General features: G+C 47.4%; 2 protein-coding genes across 4 annotated transcripts in view; one reads left to right on the forward strand and one right to left on the reverse strand.

Moving 5' to 3' along the window:
* Positions 1 to 300: 300 nt before the first annotated feature.
* On the reverse strand, positions 301 to 3,672 carry Rpl6 (ribosomal protein L6). The gene is made up of 6 exons (XM_013023159.1): positions 3,407 to 3,672; positions 3,218 to 3,316; positions 2,202 to 2,345; positions 1,745 to 1,793; positions 1,030 to 1,214; positions 301 to 490 (listed from the first exon to the last, which is right to left on the reverse strand). The coding sequence occupies exons 1-6, from the start codon at positions 3,647 to 3,649 to the stop codon at positions 338 to 340; spliced, it is 873 nt and encodes a 290-aa protein (XP_012878613.1). The 5' UTR covers positions 3,650 to 3,672; the 3' UTR covers positions 301 to 337.
* Positions 3,673 to 7,712: 4,040 nt separating this feature from the next.
* Ptpn11 (protein tyrosine phosphatase, non-receptor type 11) overlaps positions 7,713 to 15,208 on the forward strand; it is a 40,909-nt gene continuing 33,413 nt past the window's right edge. Inside the window, exon 1 of one of the 3 annotated variants that reach the window (XM_013023139.1) lies at positions 7,713 to 8,066. In XM_013023139.1, the coding sequence (XP_012878593.1) occupies positions 8,053 to 8,066 (14 nt within the window). In that variant the 5' untranslated portion in view covers positions 7,713 to 8,052. Of the gene's footprint in view, positions 8,067 to 8,739; positions 8,756 to 15,208 lie in introns of those variants that run through there. The other 2 variants (XM_013023138.1, XM_013023140.1) reach the window with 2 other exon arrangements.

Below are 15,208 nucleotides of genomic sequence, written 5' to 3' on the forward strand. Positions count from 1 at the left end.
CTGGAATGGATACTTTCCAAATCCTGGCCTCCCATGTAGCCTCGGCAGCTAGCCATCAATTGAAACAGTCTTGACAACTTTTCTGCCCAGGCTAGGTTTGAAACTGTGTTCCATCCCAATCAATTTCAGGTAGCTAAGTTCAGGCATAAGCCACTGGGACCTGGGTGAAAATAAGTTGGCCTGGAACATGGTACACGGCCTAGGCTGGCTTGAACTCAACCCTTTGTTCATTAACATTTCAGTGATCCCTTTTCTAAGCAAAACCAAAAAAGAAAGCCAAAAACTAGAAAGGACACAAACAAAATGTATAAATGATTTAATTAGGCTCTTGGTAAGTTTAGAACACTATTTTGTGAGGGTAAATTCCATTTGTTAGGGCAAAAAGAGATCTCATGTAGCCTTGGAGCTGAGGAATAGCTTTGATTTTGGGTAGAATTTGTGAGTCCACAGCCTTCTGATCAACCTTGCGCTGTTCTGTAACCTCGTATTTCTAAATGAAGAGAAAATTAAACAATTAGTACAGAAAATAATACATATCATGGGGCTGGGAAGGTGGCTCAGTGGTAGAGTGCATGCCTGAGGCCCTGGGTTCGATTCCCCAGCACCATATAAGCAAAAAGGAAAAAAGCCAGAAGTGGCGCTGTGGCTCAAGTGGTAGAGTGCTAACCGTGAGCTGAAGAGCTGAGGGACAGTGTCTAGGCCCAGAGTTCAGGCCCCACGACTGGACCCCCCCCCCAAAAAAGAAAATAATACATATCTTGTCAGGATGAATTACAGAAAATACAAGCAATTAGGGCAGCCTTGCCAACTCTTACACTGAAGCAGTGAAATAAATACTATACCTTTGTACAATGAATGGAGTGGCTTGTTTATTCTACAGCAAGCCAGTGACAGATAAAGGCATCCCTAGTGATTCCCCTGAAACACTGTCACTCTAAGTTTCAGCTCAGTAGTAAAAACTAAAGGACATTACCCCATTCCAGAGAGGGACCTGTGCTACTGCAGGAGGCAGGTGACAGGAACACGCACCTCTTTTTCTGTGTCGAAGATTTCACCTTCCTGGTGTCTAGGCTTCCGCAGCTTCTTCTTCTTGAAATAATCGTCAGTGAGGTGTTTAGGGATTTTCACCTTGCTGATATCAATTTTTGTGGAGGTGGCAATAACAAATTTCTGGTGTGTTCTACGCAGAGGAACACGGTTGAGGGACAGAGGTCCTGAGAAAGAAAATGCAGGGTGAAAAACACTTCATACTAGCTACGTAGGCAGAGCCTCATGTGGAAAAATTCTAACACCCCAGGTACCCCAGATCTCAAGTCTGTCTTTCCTGTTCTAGTCCCTCCAAGTGATCCAGGTTAGTCAAAATCAGTGGTCCCTAATTAACTGCACCCATTTACACACACCCCATTGCTTGCCTGGAATAAACAATTCACTTATTAGTGAGTTGGAACAAAAAGCCCAATACCTGCTTACATTTAACCCACAGCTCCACAAAGCAGTGTTATTACATCTCACATCCTTAGTCATGAAAAACTACGTAGATGGAGCAAATGTGTATATATACCTCGAGCTTTTGAAACCAACCCGATCCATATCTGAAAGTTGAGCTGTGGCTCAAGTAGGTGTGCACTAGCCTTGAGCAAAAAAGCTCAGGGGCAGCACACAGGCCCAGAGATTAACCCCGTAGACCAGTGTGTCCATACAGGCAAGCATGAGTGCTCACACACATACACTTGGATTTTCTTACCAGTCACAAGTAGCAAGCCACTGCCCAGCTGCTTCAAGAAAACCACTCTCTGAAAGCCAAACAGAAAACAGTTTTCTACAATTATGAACTGACTTCTGTATTAAATCCTAGTCAATAAAGTCCCATAAAAATGTCTACATGTACATGGCACAGAAACTTAGGGAATAGACACAGTTGGCTACTAAATAAAATACATGTTCTGCACATGGATGTAGTACCATTTGCAGCACACAATATAAATAGCCAACAATTACACATCATAAACTTGTCATTTAAAATAGGGAAATTTTTGTTTACAACAAATGAAAAAACTCAATGATGAACAGTGAGCTGCCATGTCAATGCTAATTCCTGCCCCCTCATGGAGTGGATGAACAGCCCTGCCACGACAGAGCCGAGCAAAGCCACCGAGCCCTCCGGCACCCGTGGCCCTGCCCCGCTAAGGCAGCATGCTCACCTTGCCTCTGTGGCGCCCAGTGAGGATGATGAGGATGGTCCCTGGAGTGATGCTGGCCCGCAGCCTTCGCACGTGCTGACTGAAGGGCTTCTTGCCATGGCTCAGCAGCTTCCGAGGCACATCCTCAGTGGGGTAGTATCTAGGCTGGAGACAACCCACGCCTTAAACTTATTTCAATGTTTAGGACCCCCATGGTCACAGGCCCTGACTTGAAACTCCAATGCTCTATCCTCTTTTTTTTTTTTTACTGTCCCCAGTAGGATGATAATGATTTCCATACAAGCCTTGTTTAGTCATCAATTTTGAATATATCATCATTCAGGATGAGTTTGGGTGGCTCATGCCTGTACTTAGGAAGTTGAGATCTGTGGATCATTGTCACAAAAACAAAACCCACACAATCATTTGTTCAGATAAAGATACCCAAAACCGTTTACATCACAGAAGGGGTAAACAATGGAGATACAGCTTTAGTTTCCATCTACAGTAGGCTGGAGGCATGACTTCAGTAGTAAAGCATCTGAATACGAAGTACAAAGCCCCTTAAGAAAAATATAGAAACCAAGAATAATGTATGCTACACCCCCTGTATCACAACGTAACCTCGCAAAACCATGCCTTACTTGCATTTTATGCAAAGGGAAACAAATCTCTCAAGACTGAACTTCAGGATTTATTAATCCACTTACTGGAAAGTAATACACCATGGGCTAGGAATGTGGCTTAGAGGCAGAGTGCTTGTCTAGCATGCATGAAGCCCTGAGTTTGGTTCCTCAGTGTCATAGTAACAGAAAAAGCCGGAAGTGGTGCTGTGGCTCAGCTCAAGTGCCCAGGCCAAGTTCAAGCCCAAGATTGACCAAAAAAAAAAAAAAAAACCAAACCACCACAAAAGTACTAGGAGTAACAAACAAAATAGAACACTCCCCCCAGTCCCTTGGCAGTGTTGGAGATTGAATTCCGGCAAGCACCTTGCCAACTGGGTGGCGTCCCTAGCATACCCAGCCATCAAGTCTCACCATTTTCCGAAGCTTAACCACCCGGGTTCCTCCATTCTTGTCACCACCAACTGGTTTTGTGACAGTTGCAAGAACTTTCTCCTTCTTTTTCTTTTCAACCTACAAAGACAGATGCACACACATGCACAGAGTCAGAGCTGACGATTAAAGTTCAGATGTTAAAGGCCAGCGTTCCTTTTCTCCCCTTACCTTGGACTTAGCAGCCGAGTACTTCCTCTTGTACATGGCTTTTCTGGAATACATTGCAGACCGTGAGTATCTGCCAATTCCTCGGACCAGGACCGGATTTCGGCTGCAGTGGGGCATCCCTTTCCTGGGCTTTTTATTTTTGGCCTTTGGGGTAGCCTTCTTCACCTTGCCATCGGCACCAGCCTTCTTGGCTGCAGGTTTCTTCTCCTTAGCATTCGGCTTCTCAGCCTTTTCACCCGCCATCTATGAATATTATAAAATAAATAAGACACCATCCCACACACAAAAAAAGCAATTCTAAATAAAACTACAGAGGGGCTGGGTTCCCCCCCCCCGCCCCCAACCTCGAAGGCATCGCCCTTCCAATTTCTACTCTTAAACCTCATGCGGCGAACACACTATGATCTTCTGAAACTTGGAGTGTGTTGGTTTGTAGCCTAAAGTCCCCACACCATTACTGTCCCTGTTTTGTAGCTCAGAAAAACTTAACAGAGTCTTTTAACACACTGGGCCCAGCATAAAGCAAGCAGAGACGGCGGGACGGCTTCGGGGGATGGCTAGGGGGACGTTAAGGTTTTGGCCACGGCCGCAGGCTCCAACGTGGCTGAGGCCAGGTCGGCGGCAAACTCGAGAACCTCCACCAGGCCTCAGAATCGCGCGCGGAGTCGCGCGGTCACTCTCGTCACACCAGCTCGCTACGGCACCCCGTAGGGGCCTCGTCTCCCGGGTCCAAGGCGACAACCGGCCGGGGCCTTGTCCGCTCCCCACCTACCCTCCCTTCGCTCCCCACCAACCCGACAGAAAGAAAACGTCCGGGGAGGCCTCTAAGTTAAGTCTGGACATGTTCGACCGTTGTAGGTGTGAAATTAGTATCCTTCGGTCTCGGATGGCGAAGGATTGGGGGGTCCTGAAATCGAGTCTTGCAGAGGCGGCAGCCATTCTTACCTTGCAAGACGGGAAAGAGGACTAGGTTCCCGGCTTCCGGTCTATAAGTGATGACGGGAGGCGTCTCGTTGAACTTCCTTCCTGGACGGGGCATCATGGGAAATGTAGTTCTCACTTCAGCATGTAGATGTAATTCCTGAAATAGGGAACAGTTTTTGTAGGCCCAAGGCAGAGGAGGCTGAGATCCGAAGGTCAGAGTTCGAAGCCAGGCTAGGCTGGAAAAGGAGTCGTGGTTCAAGTGGTAAGCTAAGGGACAGCGCCTAGACCCTGAGTTCAAACCCTAGTACTGGCAAAAAATAAATTAAAAAAAAATTGAACCTGTTCGAAGCTAGCCTGGGCTCTAAAGTAAATTAAATAAATAAATCACTAGCCACTAGCTTGCTTGTGCCTTTAATTACATTTAATTTTTTTTATTTAATATTTGGAGCTTGAACTCAGGACCTGGATACTGTCCTTGAATTTTTTTGCTTAAGGCTAGCACACTCCACCAGTTAAGCCACAGTTCCACTTCCAGCTTTTTTAGCAGTTAACTAGAGATGAGTCTCCAGTGAAGCTGGCTCTGAGCCAGGATTTTTTTTGGGGGGTGGGGTGGGGTTGGAGGTGGGGGCTAGTCCTGGGGTTTGAACTCAGGGCTTGGGTGCTGTCCATGAACTTCAAGGCTAGCATTCTACCACTTGAGCCACAGCTCCACTTTTTTTTTTTTTTAGTTGTTGGCTATGTAATTATTGGAAATTAAAATCCCACTGACTTTCCTGCCTACGCCAACTTCAAGCTGCGATCCTCAGATATCAGCATCTTAAGTAGCTAGGATTATAAGTGTATCTCCTATGAGACTCTTACTGCCAAAACCAGCAAAAAACATCATTGGAGGCTTGGCTCAAGTGATAGACTACCAGACTAGTGAAAAGGCCAAGCAAGATCAAGAGGTCCTGGGTTCAAGCCACAGTATTGGCACAAAAAAGGAAATAAAGTATATTCAAATCATTATTATAGGTAGGTGTTGGCATAGGAAGATTTTTCATACACATACACACGCACACACAAAAAGAGAAAGTGACATGAAATGGAAAAATGCAGTTTTTGAAACTGAGAAATACAAAATAAGAGTCATTAAATGAATATTTGTTGAGGTTGTTATAAACCAGGAACTATGCTATATACAGACAAAGATGACTTTGTCTTAAAAGGAGCTCTTAATCTAAGGAAGGAGCCAGAGGACTCAGCCATCTGACACTGAAATGTGTTAGGTGCTGATAGAAGAATGAGCAGGCAGCCCAAGAGCATAGGAAGGGGCCTCTGGTTTATTTTGAGAACGTGGTCAAGGGGAGTGGTGCAAAATAGAGCTGACTATTTGAGTTAGAGCTGAATCTTGTATGACATTTAGTTTTATATATGGAAAAAGGCTGAAAAGGGGCTGGGAATGTGGCTTAGTGGTAGAGTGCTTGCCTAGCATGCATGAAGTCCTGGGTTTGATATTTCAGTACCACTTAAACAGAAAAAGCCGAAGTGGTGCTGTGGCTCAAGTGGTAGAGCACTAGCCTTGAACACAGAGAGGCTCAAGGGCAATGCCCAGGCCCTGAGTTCAAGCCCCAGTACCAGGCGGAAAAAGGTTTGTAAACCATAATCCTAAAGAACTACATTTTGGATGGTAGGTATGTAAAAAATAGGAAAAAGCCTTGGAAACTGCTAGATTATATGAGGGTGTTATCAAGGACCATGTCTAGAGAACCTCATGAGTGAATGGAGGATTTCAAATAAATGCTAACGTCTTCGAGCCTACTTCATGGATCATGGGAAAGACAAGGTTTGATTCGTACAGAATATAGTGTAGGAAAATCTGGGAGGGTAATGGGGGTCTGCATTCGAAGAGCTTATAGTTTACTTTGGGGAAGATGCAAATGAGCTGGGTGCTGGTGGCTCACAGCTGAAATCATGGTACTCAGGAGTTTGTGTCCTGGGGGATTCTGGTTCCAAGCCAGCCAGGCAGAAAAGTCTGCTGTCTTCAATTATCCAAGAAAATGTGAGACTAGAGGCATGACTCAGTGGTAACACCAGCTGTGCGCAAGGAAACCTAGAGAAGCTAGGCACTGATGGTGAATGTCCATAATCCTAGCTATTCAAGAGGCTGAGATCTGAGGATCAGTTTGAAGCCAGCCTGGGCAGGAAAGTCTCCAATTAACCACCAAAAAGCCAGAAGTGGAGCTGTGGCTCAAGAGGTAGAGCACCATTCGAGCAAACAAGCTAAGAGAGTGTGCCCAGGCCCACGGCTCATGCAAATATGAAGATATATATTCATTTATATCCATATATAAATATGAATATATATTCACATGAATACATATATTTTTTGCCAGTCCTGGGACTTGAATTTAGGGGCTGGGCACTGTCCCTGGGCTTCTCTGTGCTCAAAGCTTGCACTCTACCACTTGCCACAATGCTTCTGGCCTTTTCTGTTTATGTGGTACCGAGAACTGAACCCAGGGCTTCATGAGTGCTAGGCAAGCATTCTACCACAAAGCCACATTTCCAGCCCCAATATATTCATATGAATATATTCATATATATACGAAATAGGCACGAGTGTACATATATGCCACATAAAGGAATACAAAGAAAAGAAAAACCTGAGTGTGAGATATAGAAGGCTCTAAAGAAAAGACAAACCTGGTGTGTGGTTTCATGTCTGCAATCTAGCCACTCAGGGGGCTGAGATCCAAGGATCACGATTTGCCAGTTTAGGCAAAAAGTTCATGAGATACCTCCCCATCTCAATAGGAAGAGCTGGTGCAATGGCACATACCCGTCATCCCATCTACCGCAGGAAGCATACACGTCTCCTAACGGTAAAGTGAGATTCTCAAAAATAACCACAGCAAGAAGATTTAGAGGCATATCTCAAGCGGTTTTTGTTGTTGTTGTTCACCGTTACAACCCTATTGTCCAAAACAGAGCCTCACAAGTAGACAACGCTCCGCAGACATCTAACTTCAAGAACAAATAAAACTTATAGAGCACTCACTGCACAGGCCAGGCCCAGTCCTCAGCATTATACATTATTACAGAATAATCCCATAGATACAATTACTATTTTAATTTTCACAGGCAGCAAGAAAAGGGGGAACCCGAGGCTCAGAAAAGCACGCAACTCGCCCGCGCTCACGCAATCACTAGAGCAGCCCGGGGCCCGTGAGACACGAGAACCACGACGCCAGGCGCGGCAGCGCGCGCGGGGAAGGGAATGGAGCGGGTGGCGGGAGGGGGGGGCGAGCGCGAGCCACCACCCTGCGGCAGCGCGAAGACCAACGGAGGGGAGAACCGGGGACCGCACCACCCCCGGCCCGGTCCGCGGGAGCGGCAGGAGCGGCCGTCCCGAGCCCCGGCAGACCGGAAGCAGGAAGTGGCGGCGGGCGTCGCGCGAGGTGACGTCACGAGGGCGCCGCCGCCGAGGGGCGGGGAGCAGGAGGAGGTGGAGGAGGGGGGAGGAGCGAGCCGGGCTCGGGGGGCGGCTGCACAGAGTCCGGGATCCCCCAGGTCTGGAGGGGGGGGTCTGCACGCGGCCGGCCGGCTCTGCCCCCTCCAACGCCGCCCCCCCCCCGTCCGGTCCCGAGCCGGCTTCCTTTCGGGGCCAGCCTGATGTGACGGGGCCCCGCGGAGCCTGAGCGCGGAGCGGGCCCGCCGCGGAGCCGGAGGGCGGGAGGAACATGACATCGCGGAGGTGAGGAGCCCCGAGGGGCCCGGCCCGCGTCGCCTTCGCTCGGCCCCGCCCGGCGGGGGCGCACGGCCGGGCTCCGGGCTCGGTCCCGGCTGCCGTGCGTGTGCGTGTGCGTGTGTGTGCGGGGCGGGGGGGGGTTCGGGCTTCCCCACCCGCCCGTTCTCGGCCTCCCGGCCTCGGGGGGCGGCCTGGCCCTCCGCGTCCCCTCCCCGCGGGTCCCCATTCATTTCCTGCCTCCCCGAGTTCCGGCTCCCGCGGCCCCGGGGACGCCTGTCGGGACCCGGGGGGCAGGTCGGGGCGCCCCGGGGACCGCGGACGCCGGCGGCCCGGCCCGGCGCCGCATTCCTGACCCATTGCCTCATGAGAATTGCCTCATGGAGATTCCGAAATAAACCCGCTCGCTCCGTGGGTCGCCGGCCGGGGCCTCGGGCCGCAGCCCTGCCAGCCGCCCCGGGCGCCCCCTTCCCCTCGCCCGCCGCCCTGCACTTGGGGACTTCGCCCGGGACCCCCTGATCCTTTGAATGCCCCCGTGCGTGTCCTTTTCCTCCCCGTTCCTCACGTGCCAGAAATGGAAAAACTGACGGTATCTGCAGCCACTACGAGTATTTCCTTCCTCCGCCGTCTTCGCTGCGGGAGGAGGGAGGGACGGGAGCTTTATGGAGTTACTCCGGGGCTACAACCTCCTAAGACAGGTAACTGACGACCGCGGTTGGGTTTTACGGATGTGGAAACTGAGGCTTTGAAAGCCAGGTGCCGGTGAGAGTCCGAGGCGTCACGGGAACCTCTGGAGGTCGAGGCACGCACACGGCTCATCACTAATGGTTAGCCCCCCTCACAACGATCCTTTGAGGCCTACTCTCCCACTCTAAAGTTGAGCAAACTGAGGTTTAGAAGTAAACTGGCCTGACGTCACTCAGCTAGTAAGTGGTAGTGCCTGCACCCCCCGCCCCAGGTTAATTACCCCGTTGCCATTATTGTTTTGTAACTATTGCTAATCGTTTGCAAGTTGTAACTTTGTTGCTAAGTACAGGTTTGACCTCTAGTTTGATGCTGATCTTTTGTATCAACACTGACACATAGGATCCATTGTCCTTTTTTTGTTCTGTTTTTTTATTTTTTGAGGGGGGCCGTTGGTACTAGAGTTTGCATTCCGAGCGTCCTCCTGCTCGCCATCTAGATGCTGTACCACTCGATCCCTTTTTGTTGTGGTTGTTTTGAGATAGGGTCTCAAATGTTCATTTCCTCTGTAGCTGGGATGACAAGCAGGCACCACCAGGCCCAACTTTTTGTGTTGAAATGGGGGGTCTGGTGAACTTTCGTGCCTGGGCTGGCCTGGAACCACCAGCCTCCCTATCTCACCCTCTGAATAGCTGGGATGTCAGGCACACATCCCTTTGCCCAGCCCCATTGTTCATTCTTTTCCATAATTGTCCAGTTTATAGTCACTGCCATAGACATCTGAAAAACAATCTCCGGCTGTTGGGGCTATGTTATTAAGACACTTTTCAGAATATTAGGAGTCTCTCAAAACATACCGCCGTGTTATCCACTCATGGATCTGGAACAAAAAAAAAAGGGGGAGGATGAAAAAGAAAATTGAGAAGTCTTAGGAAGTGAGTGACTTGGACAGGTCTCTTGGCAAGGGCTTTGCAGATCAGGGTAATATATAGCTGCATTTCACCAGAACAGTGTATGGCCTCAAACGCTCGAATTCTTTAGGGAGCTTTTAAATAAAACCGTTGTCTGTTCTTTAATCTGTCAAATAGTCATTGAGCCTTTTGTTCCACGCGTCTGCTCTTCCAGACAAGTAAGGATCTGCTGCTTTCAACGACAAAAAAGGCTGGGGAGGAGGGAGAAGGAGCTGAGCAGGAATAGACAGGACATTGTCCAGTTTGTTAGTTTAGGAGCTGGGAGGTGTGGGTACAGCCAGAGTGGCAAGTGGTGATGATGAAGCTTGACAAAGAGTAGTTCCTTCGGCTGGCTCACGGAAGGATAAATCCCACTCACTGTTAAAGAAAAGAGGCATGTGTCACCTAAGAAGCCAGGCTGTGGAACATAACATGTAATGGGAGATGATGTATTTTTAGGTTGTAAACTTCTATTGTGTGTGTGTGTGTGTGCTTTCTTTTTGGACAGAGTTTTCTTGGTATGTAGTTTAGGGTGGCCTTGAATTTAGGATTTTTCCAACCTTGGTCTCCCCCCTTGTGGGGCTTGAACTCAGGGCCTGAGTACTGTCCCTGAGCTTTTTTTGCTCAAGGCTAGCACTCTATTACTCTATCACTTGAGTCACAGTGCCATTTCAGGCATTTTCTCTGTATGTGGTACTGAGGAAGGGAACCCAGGGCTTCATGCATGCTAGGCAAGCTCTCTACCACTAAGCCACATTCCCAGCCCTGGCCTTTTTTTTAATTTTAAATAAGCTTTATTGATATACAAATGGTGTGTAATAAAATGATGTGTAATAAATTGCATATATTTGTACATTCTGATAAGATTTGATGTATGTGTGCAGTTGTGAAACCATTACCACTGGTGATAATGAAACATCAGACTCATCCCTTATGAGTCTTATAATCTCTCTTTTTTTGTTGTTGTTGTTGTTGTTGTTGGTAGTGGGGCTTGAACTCTGGGCTCTGTAATCTCTCCTTTTTTAGGCAGCTACTGGTCCACTTTCTTTTACTATAGACTGGATTGTGTTTTCTAGAATTTTACATACATGGAACTAGATCTGTGTCCTCCCCCACTTTTTTGGCCTAGCTTAATTTTTTATTTTTTTAAATAATGCCAATACTGGGCTTGATCTTTGATAGCTCAAGTGCTGTCCTTTAGCTTTTTCTTTCTTTCCTTTTTTTGCTGGTCATGGGGCCAGAACTCTGGGCCTGGATGCTGTTCCTCAGCCTTTCAGCTCAAGGCTAGTGCTCTACCACTTGAGCCACAGCACCCCTTCCAGCCTTTTCTGATTATGTGGTGCTGAGGAATTGAACCCAGAGCCTCATGCATGCAAGGCAAGCACTCTAACACTGACCCACCTTCCCAGCCCATCATTTAGCTTTTTCAAAACCTCAAGGTTGACACTCTACCACTTGAGCCACAACTCATACTCTGGGCTTTTCGGTGGTTAATTGGAGGTAAGAATCTCAAAGACTGGGGCTGGGAAGGTGGCTCAGTGGTAGAGCGCTTGCCTTGCATGCATGAGGCCCTGGGTACGATTCCTCAGCACCACATAAACAAAAAGAAAAAAGCTGGAAGTTGCTCTGTGGCTCAAGTGGTAGAGTGCTAGCCTTGAGCTGAAGAGCTGAGGGACAGCCCCCAGGCCCAGAGTTCAGGCCCCACGACCAGACCACCCCCCCCCCAAAAAAAAAAATAAGAAAGAATCTCAAAGACTAAGCTGGGCACTGGTGGCTCACGCCTGTAATCCTAGCTACTCAGGAGGCTGAGAGCTGAGGATTGCGGTTCAACACCAACCTGGGCAGGAAAGTCTGTGAGACTCTTATCTCCAATAAACCACTAGAAAACTAGAAGTGGTGCTGTTGTTCTAGTGGTAGAGCGCTCGCCTTAGCTGAAGAGTTGAAGAGCGCAGGGACAGGGCCCAGGTCCAGAGTTCAAGCCCCACGACCAACCAAAAACAAAACAAACAAACAAAAAAGAATCTCAAAGACTTTTCCTGCCCAGGCTGGCTTCAAACTGTGGTCTTCAGTTTTTGGCCTCCTAAACAGCTAGAATTAACCCTTGAATCACTGGTGCTCATCTTGGCTAACTTTAAGTTCGGCATACTTGTGCTGAGATCCATCCTTGGGGGTGGGTGGGGGTAGGGAGGTGTCAGGTGATAGCAGCTCTCAAGCTTAGATGCTTGTGGGTAGGTGTTTGCGTGGGTGTGTGGCTTTATTTCTCTGTCAGTACCTACAAGTGGAATAGTACATACATTTCACTTTTTCAGAAATTGTTCCCCTTGTTTCTTTCCTTCAGTCTATGAGTTTCACAGTGTATATACTTCCTTGCCAACACTTGGTTTAATCAGACTTTTTTGTTTTTCACCCATTCTAGTGCATTTGTTGTGTGATTCCATTGCAGTTTTATTTTGTATTTTGTATTTTTCTTAATCACTAATAGTGATGATTATCTTTTCATATGTTAGTTTACCACTTCTATACTTATTTTTTCTTTTTTTTGGGTCTGGTCGTGGGGCCTAAACTCTGGGCCTGGGCACCGTCCCTCAGCTCTTCAGCTCAAGGCTAGTACTCTACCACTTGAGCCACAGCGCCATTTCTGGCTTTTTTCTTTTTGCTTATGTGGTGCTGAGGAATCGAACCCAGGGCCTTATGCATGTAAGGCTAGCACTCTACCACTGAGCCACCTTCCCAGCCCCTGTACTTTCTTTGGTAATGTTTCTGCTCAAATCTTTTGTCTAGGGGCTAGGAATATGGCTAAGTGGTAGAATGCTTGCCTTGCATGCACGAGGCCCTGGGTTTGATTCCTCAGCACTACATAAGCAGAAAAAGCCAGAAGTGGCCCTGTGGCTCAAGTGGTAGAGCGCTAGCCTTGAGCTGAAGAGCTGAGGGACAGTGCCCAGGCCCAGCGTTCAGACCTTATGACCAACCAAAAAAAAAAAAATCTTTTGTCTATATTCATTTAGTTATTTTCTTTCTTTCTTTCTTTTTTTTTTTGTCAGTTGTGGGGCTTGAACTCTGGGCCTGGGCACTGTCCCTCAGCTCTTCAGCTCAAGGCTAGCACTCTACCACTTGAGCCACAGTGACACTTCCAGTTTTTCTGGTTGTTTATTGGAGATAAAGAATCTCATGGAGTTTCTTGTCGAGGCTGGCTTTGAATGGTGATCCTCAGATCTCAGCCTCCTGAGTAGCTAGGATTACAGGTGTGAGCCACTGGCACCCGGTTAGTTATTTATTTTCTTATTATTGAGATTTGAGAGTTCCATATGGACTGTTCTAATTTTTGTGTAATCTTATCATAACTGCAAATATTTTCTCCTCTGTGGCTTGTCTTTTCATTTTTCTTTAATTGTACTTTGATGAGCAAAAGTTTTAAAATTTAAGTAGTTATACAAAGGTTGTTTGTTTTTTTTTTGTGCCAGTCCTGGGGCTTGAACTCAGGACCTGGACACTGTCCCTGAGCTTCCTTTGCTCAAGGCTAGCACTCTATCACCTGAGCCACAGTGCCACTTCCAGCTTTTTCTGTTTATGTGGTACTGAGGAATTGAACCCAGTGCTTCATGCATAGTAGGTGAGCACTCTAGCATTAAGCCACATTCCCAGCTCCAAAGGTTATTTGTGTGTGTGTGTGTGTGTGTGTGAGAGAGAGAGAGAGAGAGAGAGAGAGAGCGGGAGGGAGAGAGAGTGTGTCCTGGTACCTGAACTTTGGGTCTGGGCATTGTCCCTCAGCTCTTCAGGTCAAGGCTAGCGCTCTACCACTTGGGCCACAGCGCCACTTCTGGCTTTTCCTGCTTATGTAGTGCTGAGAACTCGAACCTAGGGCCTCATGCATGCAAGGCAAGCATTCTACCACTGAGCTACCTTCCCAGCCCATCCAAAGGGGTTTAACTACACAAATCAGATTGAGCACAAAATATCTTGATCAGTCAACCCACCATTCTTCCCCAATTTTCCCAGTTCCATCCCTACCCTCAATTGATATATTCAACTTTCATATAACATACATTGAATATAATGGCTGTATTTACCCACTCTTCCTTCATTTGTAAGCCCCTGCTCAAAAAGCAAAAACAAAAACCCATCGCACAAAAGCTTCAGGAAGTTTTAAAATTAAAAGTCTAGTTGCCAATTTCTTCTTGTATGGTTCATGCTCTAATACATCTTAGATTAAACTAAGGTTTCAGATGTTTTCTTTTTGCATGTGCATGCATGTATGTATGTGGGTCTTTTTTTTTTTTTTGAGACAGGTTCTTCCTATGTATTTTGGACAATATTCTAAGTCACTAGTTCAGGCTGTCTCACAAGTATTTTTGTCCTCGTTGTCTCCACCTCCAAAGTATTGAGATTAAAGCAGTATGCTACCATGCCTGGCTGCTATTAGTTATGCTGTGGAGTTTAGAAAAGGTCTCTGAGGAGGTAATCTTGTGAGCAGATCCTTATTTGACAAGCTTTTTGCTTATCACAGCAGTTCCTTTGGGCCTGTTTTTTGTTCTTTTTGTTCTGAGAGTTGAACTCTGGGCGACCAGCTTGCTAGACTGGTGCTTTACCTCTTGAGCTACATCTCAGCCCTTTGGTATGCTTAGGTTTTGGGGAGAGAACCTTGCATTTTTGTCTGAACCACCTCAAGATCCTTCTATTTATGCTTCCTGCATAGCTGGGATGACAGGTGCATGCCACCACACCTAGCTTTGTAATTGGTTGAGATTAATGAGGTCTTGCTAATCTGCTAGCCTCCAGTTGCAGTCCTCTCAATCTTTGCCTCCTGAGTACCTGGGATTAGTATCTGTAGGGTTTATGTATTCAGTAATTAACACTTGAGTATATTCAGTACAGGTTGTGAGATTGTTTCTGTGCCCTGCTCTGCCAGTGTTCTCCAGTGTGCCTTCAGCGTGGGATTCCTGCTTTACAGTTGCTGTCATCCCAGGAAGACACCAGTGGCGATTTGAGCCTCAAGGGCAACATTGAGCTTATTCTCAGACTTTTGATTTATCTGTTGCAGGTCAAGTACATTTTGTCCCAGGCTTTCCCTGGTGGCCATGTTTGTTTATCTCCTGTGGGAGTAAATAAACTCGCCCTGCTGAAAAGCTGAAAAAATAAGAGCCTTTCCAGTGGAAACTGGGTTTTCTTTATTAATGTCGTGTCCTGACATAAGGCCAAGTTTGGGGCCAGCATTGCTCAAGTACAGAGGCTGCTGCTAAGATCTTCTCCTGCCTGGTTAATGGGGGCCCTGGGAAAGCAGAGCCAGCCTTTGGTCATTGTTACTAGCAGGCCTTAAGGCCCTTTGTTAGGGAGCTACAGAACAATAGGGACACTGAGCGCACTCCTCTTTCCTTTGGGAAGCACAGAAGGCACTTGCCATGTAAGGCTTTTAAGGAAAAGCAGGGCAAATACTGAGGTTCTGCAGGCCCCGTGGGAGTGGTGCATCACAGCAGGGTTTGAGATCCCTGCCCTAAAGTGCAGCCCAGTTTATTGCCAGGA

The sequence above is a fragment of the Dipodomys ordii genome, unplaced genomic scaffold (genome assembly GCF_000151885.1).
Source record: "Dipodomys ordii isolate 6190 unplaced genomic scaffold, Dord_2.0 Scaffold66, whole genome shotgun sequence".
Classification (NCBI taxonomy): Eukaryota; Metazoa; Chordata; class Mammalia; order Rodentia; family Heteromyidae; genus Dipodomys; species Dipodomys ordii.

Excerpts from the sequence above, each read along its gene's own strand:
- Rpl6 (XM_013023159.1), bottom strand. The coding sequence starts at position 3,649 with ATGGCGGGTGAAAAGGCTGAGAAGCCGAATGCTAAGGAGAAGAAACCT. Across the intron at positions 1,794-2,201 it reads CTGGGCGCCACAGAGGCAAG|AGAGTGGTTTTCTTGAAGCA; the intron begins GTGAGCATGCTG and ends TTTGGCTTTCAG. Across the intron at positions 491-1,029 it reads TCTTCGACACAGAAAAAGAG|AAATACGAGGTTACAGAACA; the intron begins GTGCGTGTTCCT and ends CTCTTCATTTAG.